Source organism: Salvia splendens, chromosome 16, assembly GCF_004379255.2.
Source record: "Salvia splendens isolate huo1 chromosome 16, SspV2, whole genome shotgun sequence".
Taxonomy (NCBI): Eukaryota; Viridiplantae; Streptophyta; class Magnoliopsida; order Lamiales; family Lamiaceae; genus Salvia; species Salvia splendens.
The window spans coordinates 9,987,821-10,000,313 of record NC_056047.1 but is presented as its reverse complement, the minus strand read 5'-3'; the positions used below and the strand labels follow the sequence as shown (position 1 = coordinate 10,000,313).

The 12,493-nt window shown below is 34.5% G+C and overlaps 1 protein-coding gene across 1 annotated transcript; it reads right to left on the bottom strand.

Annotated features, from left to right (window-relative positions):
- Positions 1-340: 340 nt before the first annotated feature.
- Positions 341-856, bottom strand: LOC121770156 (nuclear pore complex protein NUP98A-like). The gene has a single exon (XM_042166946.1). It carries the CDS (start codon positions 854-856, stop codon positions 341-343), a length of 516 nt encoding a protein of 171 aa, XP_042022880.1.
- Between the last annotated feature and the right edge of the window lie 11,637 nt (positions 857-12,493).

Genomic DNA, 12,493 nt, shown 5'->3' with positions numbered 1-12,493 from the left:
TGAAGTAAAATCAGAATAAGAGTGACGTGTTTTGTAAACAAGAGTGAAGTAAAATCAGAATAACAGTGATGTGTTTTGTAAACAAGAGTGAAGTAAAATCAGAATAAGAGTGATGTGTTTTGTAAACAAGAGTGAAGTAAAATCAGAATAAGAGTGACGTGTTTTGTAAACAAGAGTGAAGTAAAATCAGAATAAGAGTGACGTGTTTTGTAAACAAGAGTGAAGTAAAATCAGAATAAGAGTGACGTGTTTTGTAAACAAGAGTGAAGTAAAATCAGAATAAGAGTGACGTGTTTTGTAAACAAGAGTGAAGTAAAATCAGAATAAGAGTGATGTCTAGCTAAAAGAGTTTAACCCTAAATTTCAGTTCCCCTTTAACTGGATCATATGAATCAAACTCCGCTCCACGTTCTCGAATCATTTTGACCAAGATCTCTTTGTAACTCTCAACTGGAGGCCCTTCAACATACTTCTTTCCTGTCTTTTTGCTGATGCATTTGACATTGAGCAGAGTGACCTCAGCTGTCTTGTTACACTGTCCCCCATCTCGTGGCTTCTTTCTCCCGTTCGGATAGACGATCACTTGCCGATTGTTCAACTGCACAATGGATTCAACATCGAGATGGCAGACATCTGTTTCTCCAAGAAACTTGATGCTTCCATGACCCTTCCTTCCCATAACAAAGTCCTTCACACGCCTGCAGAATCCTGCTCCTGCTTTTTCCTTAGCTGCCAGCTCGCGCAGTGAAGGTTCTGTGTAATATTCAACTCCATTGGGAAGCTTTGGCAGTAGTGCTAAAACATATTCAGTTGTTGCAGCGACTTCAACTTCGTGCTGATTCAGTAGGGCATGCATGTCTTCATTTATTTCCATAATTTGTACACAACTACAACTCTCTTTGACCTCATCACCTTTGCCTGCAAATTAAGCATTTTCGGGATCGCAGATTTGGAAGGAAAAAGAAAGGATCGCAGATTTGGAATGAGAGAATGAAAACCGCCATATTTAAATTTCATAATATAATTTCCAAAAATACCCTTGACCTATTTTGTATTATTAAAATAAATGATATTTTTTCCATTAAGATGTGTGGCTGAGATTTGTTCTCTAGTTATACACTTAAGATTAGTTATATCTTGATCACTACCCTATATATATATATACATATATTCCTATTATAATAGAGTATTAACACATTTTATTCATATTTTATTATAAAATTAATAATTATTCCAATCATAAAATATAGTCTCATTTATAGACGACACAATGCTTAATAAGAAATCAGTAAGTAAAAGGAAGAGAGAGAAAAATTGGGTAAAATAATAGAGATTATGAAAAAAAAAAGTGGGTAAAGTATGTGGTTGGATCCTCTTTTGTGGTTGAATACACAACACTTGTTACACCCATTCTAATATTTTATAGATTTTTTTATATATTTTAATATTATAATTTAAAAATAAAATATGGGTCTAACATCACCCCTGCGGTGCATTCCACCACAGTAGGAAACCAAATCCATAAGGTATAATAGATGACAAAAAGTGAATAAAGTAGTAGAAATTATGGACAAAAAAGTGTCTAAAGTATGAGAAATAATAAAAAATGAAAAAAATATAAAAGAAAAACTTTATATTTTTAGAAATAACACTAGTATTTTTGTGGACATCCCAAAATAGTAAAATATAACTATTTTTTTTGGAATGAGAGAGTATATAAAAATATTAATCCAATCTTAAAAAAAATTATTCATATTCTATAATCTCATAACAAGTTCTGGATGTGCTCTGCTCTAATTCTCCTCCATGTTTTGAAACAAAATATACAAGCAAAGCGTGTATTGTATTGGTATAAGGCATGACTAGTTGAGATTTGAGCCAATAAAAGCTATGAGTTGATCCCAAAATTACTAAGCTAGGAACAAGCGGCGCGTGATAGCCACGTTGATTGGCAGAGCCGCGCGTGCGCCTTGCCACATTTCCCTGGTTTCCCTCCATTAAACTCGCAGTTCTTTACACTGTTAAATTCACTTAAATCTTAACCAGACTAGTGTAGGAGTAATAAAAATAGTGTTTGTATAAAAATACTTATCATGTTTTTTGGGGCCTTGAATGTTGTGTGTCTGTAATAATTATAAATATCAGAGTACAAAAGAATGTTGTTTTTTGCACTGTCGTTTAAAAAATAAAAATTACAAATTGACATTCGAAGAGCTAAGTCAAGATTTCAGAGTCGGAAAATAGACACAAAGATATTTTTATACAGAGTCAATAGTTTATGATTTAACTAAATATTTTTACTATTCATAAGGTTTTCAATAGAGCATGTATTGTTTGAAGTTTAAAGTATATAGAACTACTAATATTAACCTTTTTCATATTTACTCTCGCTGCCCAACCCCTCCCCTCCCCTCCAGAAATATACTCTTATGGAAATTCATGAAAAAAATGACGACATAAAACATAGAGTTTCTCAAATATGATAGTGTTTCATTTTATATTTTAGAGTATCACATGTTTTTATTTTGTACACCTAATTAACAACAATTCGAATGTACATCTCTTAAGTAACTTTAACTTATATCCATATCTTAAGAAAAACTTGTTTTTCTGTATGGGTGTGAGCAAGACAATAAAGAGGCCTTCTCGGTGAAATAAAAATGGGCTTTCAAATAAGTAAAATTTAAACATTGTAAATGGGCTTTACATCTATTAATATGGCCCAATTTTGGTTTAAACAAGCTATGACTACATGGCTGTGTAAAGGGCCTATTAATAGACATTTTTTTGATGGAATCCTATTTAATAGACCATAAATTTGTAGTACTATAAACTACATGATCATACAACATCTGTTGAAAATATGTGAATGCTATAGTTCCTTCAGATTGTAAAATTCGTATCAAAGACCAAATTTTCATGACGACAAAGATTTTTTTGGTGGATATTTTAGGTTAATATCAGTGGATACGTACAAACTACCACCCGCGACGCAATAGTAGTAGTACTTTTTTTCATCGATTGAAACTTATATTTGCATTCATACTATCCTAAAGAAATTTGACATGTGAGTTAGACTTAGTATCACACATAATAACCCATTATTTTGCCAACAGTTATAAGTTTTTTTTTTTATAATTTATGGGAAGTTGGAAACACTAAAATAAGGATTAACAACATATAATCGCTGAAAATCAAATAGTAGTAAGTGCGTGTTTGGAGGAAAAGATGCGTTAAGGACAAAAGTTGATGCCAATCCAAGAAGCTACCAAACAAATCCTTACATGAGTCTTTTTCAACCCTGGGCTTGTCTACCCCGCCGCACAATCCCATTAAATCTCTTTATTTTCCCTTTTTTTCTATTTTTTGTCTATCAAAATTGAAACCCAACATTTTTTTGTCTATTTCTATTTTTTCTACTATTACTTAGCATTTTAATCTTTCTAACACTATTTAACTCTGTACTTAAAACTTCATCAGATCTATATTATGAAACACAAGTTTTACATAACCTAACCTATCCTAAAATACAAGCTAAGAAAAAAGAAAAATAAAAAAAGGAGGGATCGACAAGGTATGGATGTTCCTTTTTAGTCCCAATATATATGCATATCTAAGTGGTACGGATATTAATTTATAAGTAGTTTGTACTCTGAAGACTACAAGCTCTGTCCACGATTAAGTGACTTAAGTTGAATCGGCATAAATTTTAAGGAATGTAATGGAATGTGGGTATAAAAGTTAGCAGAATATAATTCTTCCTTTTATAGAATAATATAATGTGAATAAGATTAATTAGTGGAATTTAGAGTAGAAAAAGTAAAGAAAACACTTAATCATGGATGGAGAAAAAAACACTTGAGACAGTTGATCATGGAGGAATTAGTATATTGTGAGAAATGTTTCCATAGTAGTATAGCATTGTAAAGAAAAATTGATTTTAGGTTTCTCATACTACCATTATTTTAGTGAAATGCTGAACCAATAATAATAAATGATAGCATATCTCTATAATACCCCTTAGTTTGACGTAATCCTGTAAGTATTGTTTCCATTTGGTAATATATTTTGTCTACACACAATTTTTACTAGAAAATGACAAAGAGGTTAGATTTATATGGATTTCAGCCAAACTTTGGCGTTTGATTGTGAAGTGGACCAAATTTTAACTGTTGTGGAATGGATCTGTCTTCCTTTAAAGTTGCATCAGATTTATGTATGTAATGATCAATCTTCTCAATGTCACAGTTGAAACCCTCTGCTCCTTCCTGTCAATCTATCTAACTTCTTCTGGGTAAAATAATAGCTTCACCATTTTTTTTATTTCTTATTTCATGTAATTTCTCAATCATCTTATGTTTATTTAAGACACCCATGTGACAAGTTTCCTTTGACTCCATTTTTGTATATATTTTACACTTTTTCATAGTTGCATTGCAATAGTTTGTTCAGTTTTACATCACCTTTATATGCATTTGAAAGTAATGAGAAATTGTTTTAAGACATATCAAGATTGTGACAGTCTCCGGCCGAGGGTACTTGTGATTTGTAGTGTATGTAAGTTTTATTGTAAATTAGTAGTACTATACTAGCAAACCACCATTTTATTATAATGATATTGCAAATACGTTTGTTACTTCCCATAGCAATTTTAAATGGATGATGAAAATACTCCAATTTAGTTGTTAAGACATTTTAAGTATAAAGTGAATAAGTGTGTGCACAATTCATTCGTGGGGTAATAAGTTGAATTGGATAGTCTTTATCACATCTTACAATTCATCAGTTCGTGAAAAAAATTGCCACAATTTTAGTTTCGATTAATCACAAAAATTTTGCTAATTTTATGATACTACATAGCAATATATATGGAAGTATATAATCTTGTCGAAGGTGCATTTAATTTTGTTGGGGTGATAAGAAGCCAAAGAGACTTTATTTGAATCATTTGATATCCATTTGCTTTTACCATACGTTTATAACAATATTTCTGAAGTGAGTGTCAGTACAAGTAGTGTCCATATTAGTAAAAATCAAATTTACTGTTAAAGCGACAATTCAATACACAACAGATCCAAGTAAATTCACCCAATTCAAGTAACGCAGCTGCAGACAAGAATTACCAAGGCATACATCAAGTAATTAGGGAATTCTTGATATCCCAATTCCTAAATAACAAAAAAAAAAATTATCTCATTGAGCGAGGGTCAATTTCTTTCTCTTGCGGTTGTCCATATTTAATTTAATTCAATTTAATATGTCAAAAACCATATATACACCTGACAAAATTAAGACCTAAAAAAAAACTAAAAACTCCACTGAAATTCATGAAAATTCCCATGTGGTCCCATTAGCATAATTCAAAATCAAAACAGTTTAGCAATGGCATCACTTGAAAGGAAAATTCAAGACACATCAATCATACACATACATATTTTGATGAGAGTAAATAAAAAAGTGCAGTAATTTTTTTGCAAAGGTAACTTTTGTATAAATGCATGTGGAGTACTAAATGACAAGTGTGTGCAGAATCTGCAGTTACCAAATATGGAAAAATGAGGTAAGTATACCAAAGTGTAAAAAAAGTTTCACTCATAGAAGAGCAAAACGCTTCAAGCAATACCAAAAATGTAAACTTTGCCCCAATTAATTCTCACTAAAAAGAAATTTTGGTCTTGAGCGACGAAACAGTGACAACACTAAACAATAGTATCTGTGATATTCTCAAAACTGATTATATTATCTTTCAAAAATCTTTTTTTTATGAGGGGGTCACAGTGATAGTGAAATAATTTAGATTTGAAAACATATAGCCATTAAGATTGAGAATAATACTCAAAGCAGAATTAATTGATTAGAGATGATTAAATTTATTCAAGAAATAAAATACATGTGCATCATGATTGTTTGATCCCCATCGTTACTTGATATATGAAGCAAAGTAAGGAAGAATCTTGAATTCCCAAAATACCCACGGTTTAGCCCGTGGAATATAAACATTAAATCTACATAGGATTACAAATTGTATCATCATGAACTGAAAAATGAGAAAAAAAACGTGGGTATTTTGGATAAAAAATCCAAGAAATTAAAAATAATGGACAAAATAAATGTACTAACACTAATTGTGGAGAGGATCTGGGCAGCTAGGAATTCGCCTTTTATTTTCAAGAGAAGAAGTGTTTGTTGTAGTGGTGTTGAGACCGGAAATTCTGGCTTTGAAATACTCTGTAAAAATCTGGGTTTGATTGATGTTGGGAGCGGGGAATGACCGAATTGCCCCTACCTGGATTTGGGCTGAAATCCAGAGATGCAGAAGAGGTATGATAAGCAGGAGCAGCGCCAGCGACGGTGGGCAAAACAGTCTTTTTGTGCCGGAAAGTGACATCGGGATGCGCCCACATAAAGTGGTAGTATTACCGAAATAGCCCCCTACCGAGTGTTGTTGTATCGCCGGCGGCGGGGTATATGCGGAGGCTTCTGATCTTCACTTTACTCGCTGTGGAGATAGAGAAGAGAATGGGATGAATTGACGGCTGAATGTTCCATTTACATGTTAGAGAAGAGAGAGAGGAGAGAGGAGTTGTTGATCATACATGTAATGTAAGGAAATCTCGGTTTTTTAAGCTGGTTTTGTTGTTGTGTTTTTATGGCGGAGAAGAGGAGAGGTACAATTTACTGCTAGAGATGGGCCCCACTCCAACGCCACACGTCGATGGATAAATTTGTTGTAATCAAATGGAGTATGTCACAATCAAGTTTGAGATAAAAATTAAATCAATTTTTAAGAAGAGCTAGGTATACCTGGGCGTCCACTATGGCAACCGCCGCGGCGCCCCCCCTTCTCACACAGCCGCCAACCGCCGCGGCGCCCGCATCCGCCCCGTTTCCACACTATAGGGCGCCGCGGCCATCGCCCCACCCATTCTTCCTCCATCTCACCCAGCCGCGGGCTCGCCCCGAACGCGGCTATCCCGCGTCCGCCCCCCTACCGCCCCGATTTCGCCGTCCGCCCGCGCCCTCCACTATAACCCGCCCGCCGCCCGCCGTGAACGCGGCTATAGCCGCGTCCATGCCATAGTGGACACTCACGTCTCTCGGTTATTTAGTTAGAGACGGTTATTTAGTTATTGAGAACCGAATTGAAAAAGTCGGTAAAAAAGAGCTAGGTATACCTTATATGTCTCTCGGTTATTTAGTTATTGAGAACCGAATTGAAAAAGTCGGTAAAAAAGAGCTAGGTATACCTTATACGTCTCTCAGTTATTTAGTTATTGAGAACCGAATTGAAAAAGTCGGTTATCGGTTAATCGAATAGCCAGTCTAATCTGGATCGGTTTGGCCCTGGTTCCATGTTCAAGGACGAGATCAGTTATTAGTTATAACCGATTTAATCGGTTTAGCAAAAGTAATTAATTAAAATTTCTTTTATACATAGAGAGATTATTTATAATTTTATGTGTCTAAATTATTTATATTTTATTTAGAGGAATTTTATGATAGATTTGAATGAGACCGATCTTTGATTATATTTGTGTAAATTTCCTAGGTTATAACCCTCACTTTATTTAAATCATCATTAATTGTTTTTTAGAAAAGTCATTTAGATAAATTTGTGGGGAAAAATAAAATAGTTGTGATGCTTTTAATATTCACATTGTCCAATAGATTATAGCTACAACACTTTTTGAAAAAAAATTCATTCGGTTCCTATGCGGTTCATCGCAACCGAACCGAATATACTAGTTAAGAAGGTTTTTCGTTTTCGAAAGAAGCATGGGTTAACCGAATGTAAGTGAACTAACCGAATTTTTTCAAAATTTACTTGTATGATCAATAACTCCACTTTTGAGTTATATTTGATTGTTAAGTACTAGGATAATGAATAAAGTATATATGGTCATCCACAACGCTGTTCCTATACCGTTCCTTAACCGTTCCTTAAACCACTATTTGCGGGCCCCGCTGTACTTTTTTACTCTATTCCTTAACTAAGGAACGGAACCTGCAACCCTCCGTTTCTTATCCGTTCCTTAAATTACTATTCATTCAATTTCATTTTTTATTTTTATTTCCAACCCAATTCAATTAAAGCAAACACACTTCATTAAAATTAAAATAACATTACAACATAAAATAAAAATACAACTTAAAATTCAAAAAAAAATAAAAAAGACATAATTAAAATCCTAAAAAAAATGACATAATTTAAAATATAATTTTATAGAGACATCCTTGAATGTTTTATGTTTCACTTTCGATGTGGGACAAAATAATTCAAGGATGTCTCTATAAAAGAGAAACAACCAAGAATGATTTTATCCCACATCGAAAGTGGAACATAAAACATTCAAGGTTGTATCTATAAAAGAGAAACAACCAAGAATGAGTTTGTCCTACATCGAAAGTGAAACATAAAACATTCAAGGATGTCTCTATAAAAGAGAAACAACCAATAATGATTTTGTCCCACATCGAAAGTGGAACATAAAACATTCAAGCTAGTCTCTATAAAAGAGAAACAACCAAGAATGGTTTCATAAATTCGCAAGCCCATCAAATATATATGGGATATTACGAATTTCTTGTATTAATTTATTTGTAAAAATTATTTTTAAGTATAAAAACAATTTGTATAAATAAAATGTTTTTTTTTTAAATTCGATTTTTAAAAAAAAATCGAATTATTGCGTCATCGTGACGACGCCCACTCGCGGGCCGGCGAGTGGGCGTCACGCACGACTCGGGGAGAGCCACGTCGCCGAAGCGCGTGGCGGCACAGACCGTGCCGCGTCTCGTGCTAACGGCACCCGGGACGGCATGGGAACGGAACCGCGACGAAACGCAGCGCCGCAACGCTTTTCGCTACGGTTTCGTTCCGAAGGAACGAAACGCGGAATGCCCGCGGCCCGCGTTACCGGTGCTCTAATAGATTACGAATTTGCGATATTTTCTATTCAGGAGTGACTAGTGAGTAGTGATCGATAAACTCTGATAATTGACCCTTCACATGATGAGATTGTAGTAGTGCTAGTAGGTCCTTTAATAATTAACAAACACATGTTAAAAATGACGTTGAGGATGGGCGGCTTTTTGCATTGTCACGTAATCACATTATATATACTCAACTATGGCTGTGATAGACATAGGTTTGACTCGATTTCGTACGATAATATATTTGGGTAGACCAAATGAATAAGAAAAATAATACATGTCGAAAATCCAGAATATAAACAAACAAATGTATTAGTCTTATGGTCCTCTAATTAGTCCAAGGGTCCCCGTGTTATGTGGTTGTTTTGTAATTGCCATTTGCTATTCACTATAGTAAGACTACAAGTTGCTCATTATTGTACTACCTACTATTTAGTTTTAATAGTAACAAATAAGTATCAAAATCATCCTCAACACTCAAAATCTTTAGTTAATAGTTTATGTATCATCTAATTTTAAATCCATACCAATTTCTTAAATCTATATAAAAGATGATATATATATTGAATGTGAAGCAGTTAGAATTAAGTTTCCTAATACCAGCAATAGAAAAGTTGAATTGTCTCTAAGACTTAGGGGTGTCGAAACAGGTACCCGCGGGTACCCGCACCCGATTTTGGCCCAAAAGTTAGTCCCGATACCTGTCCCGCAGTTAGTCGGGTATTACCCGATACCCGAGTCGGGTATCCCGCACCCGACACCGCGAGTACCCGACCCGTAACATTTTTTTTGAAATCTTCTTTTTTTAAATATTATTTGTATATTTTAGATGTTTTTTTAAAAATACTACTTACTGAATGTAATAGTCTCACTTGAAACTTTTTTAATTATTATTTAATTTTGTCGAGAATTGAGATCAAGCCATGTAATCTTTGATTCTTTGTCTTCGTCTATTTCTAATTTTTAAGTTAAAATTCTTAATCTTTTATATTGTTACACTTATACATCTAAATTCAAGAATAAATAAGGAATTAGATGATTAAATAATCATATGAGCTGCACAAATGCTCATTTGAATAAATTTTAAGAATAATTGAGAACTTATTATTTTTTTTTTGTAATATCAGCTTTAAATAATCATATGAGTTGCACAAATACCACCTGTAAATATGTAATCCAAATTCAATTACAATACCAAAAAATCCAAACTCCAAATTACCATTCAAAAATCTAAATATGAAAACAATTAACAAAGTAAGCAACAATGTCTTACTTTAATCAAAAGTCTAAATATAAAATAAGTAAATAACTTCAACCAAAAGTCTAAAGTAATAAAAGTTTCACACGGTTTCACCAATCATTCTTCATCTAGCGCGTGCTTCACTCGTGCACCATGGACATTGCTCGTTGGAGCCATGGCGTCAATCCTGACTAAAACTAAACAAATAAAAAGAAACAAATAAGAATTCTAATTCTTATAATATGAAAAGGAAATGTAAATTGTGTATAAATAAGAATTATACTTACCATCACGGTATTCCTTTTCTTGTTCTTCTTCATCAACGTCTTCTTCATCTTTCTTGTCCAAATCACAAGTCTTCAACCAATCTCCGGTACAAATCAAAGCCTCCACCATCGTGCAAGACAATGAACTTCTATACGGAGAGAGAACACGACCACCCCATGCTAAAATCAGACTCTGAAGCAACACTCGAAACGGGAATTGCTAGAATATCCCTTGCCATCTCGCTCAAAACGTGATAGTGTGTATGCTCAGACCACCACTTCAGCAAATCAAAACTTCTCATTTCTTCCCTCGGGACTTTGTGTCTCATGTCTGTTAGATAAATATCAAGCTCGGTCTGATTACTTGAATCCTCGTCATCATCACTCATAGCAAACATGCTGTAAGTGTCTTCTTCACATGAGGAGTTCTCTTTATTCGCATCAACTGATGATCGACTAGGAGGACGAGGTGCATACCTCGCACTATAAAACACAAACAACTCCCTCATGGAGTCTCTCACCTCTTTCACCATTTCAAGTCCTCGAGCATTTCCATACAACAATTTCAAGCACGTTTCAACATGCTTCATCTTCTGTCTCAGATCTAGAACAACAACCATGTATAAAATCTTGTTCATCTTCACATTCAGTTCAGTTTCGTCCAACCAATACTTACCAATCTTTAACCTCATCCTTGAAGCCATGGAACTAACATCATAGTCACTGCTCATCTCCAATCGACGGATAAGGTCAAATATACCACACATCTCTGTAAAAAACAAATGCGATGTTGGCTTTTTGGTAACTCGCCTAATGGAAATGACAATTTCTTTCAAATTGTCTTTTACAATTAAATTCAAGACATGCGATGCACAACGCACGTGGAAGTACTTGCCACCCAATATATCTATGTTATTCAGCTCCATGTGAGTCTGTACGACATCAATTGCTGTATCATTTTGTGATGCATTATCCAAAGTGCAAGAGAATAAATGATTCAAACCCCAATCCGTCAATGATTTCACTATAGCAGCACCAATGTCATCACCCTTGTAGCTGTCGATCTTGAAAAAGTTGATTATCTTCTTGTGCAATATCCTGTCTTTCCCGATATAGTGTGCCGTGACACAAATGAAGTTGTTGTTGTTCAACGAAGTCCAGCAATCGGTTGTGATTGAAACTCTTCACATGCCTCTTCTCTGAAAGAATTCGACCAAACTTTGTTTCTCCTCAAGAAACAATTGCACACAGTCCGAACGTATTGTTTGTCTTGAAGGTATCTGAAACTGTGGACAAACCAGCCACATGAAATATTGAAAACCTTCCCGCTCAACAAATAAAAAAGGAAGCTCGTCGAGAAGGATCATCTTGCAAAGTCCTAGTCTTATCGTCTTCTGATCAAACTTCCAAGTTGTCAATCCTCTACTGCCACCATCCACGGAGTATGCCAAAATTGTCTGACCATCACCAACTTCGGTATTATTCTTTAAACAAGAAATTGTGTGGTTCTTCAAGCCGTTGGTCCCGCACCCCCGTGAGTCTGCAGCAATCAACTTACCACAACGCTTGCACTGTGCTTTCATTCTCTTAACAGGGGGATTACCTTCTTTAACCATCACTTTGTCGTAGTCTTTCCAATGCACCGATGTGGTTTTCCGCTTGGAAGCCCCCTTGGCTTTTTTTTTATTTGGACTTGGAGCTTCTGTCCTTGCTTCTTCTTCATCTTCAATATCCTTTAGTATTTCATGATCCTCAGATTGTTGATCATCATCCGTAACGGTAACAATATTGTTATTTTGACGCTTCCTTGATCTCATCCTACAAAAACATAAAAATCTCAAAATGAGATGTTACTGTATGCATTGTGTAAATATGAGTATGAGGTATGCCGTATCATGTGTAATTGTGTATATTTCCCAGTAATAAAATGTAGATTATAGATATAGATATGTGTGTAGCATAAAATATAATAGATCCTATATGTGTCATGTGTGTTGTTTTGTATAATATAGTTTGTGTACTAATATACTGTGCATTAAATATATATTATATG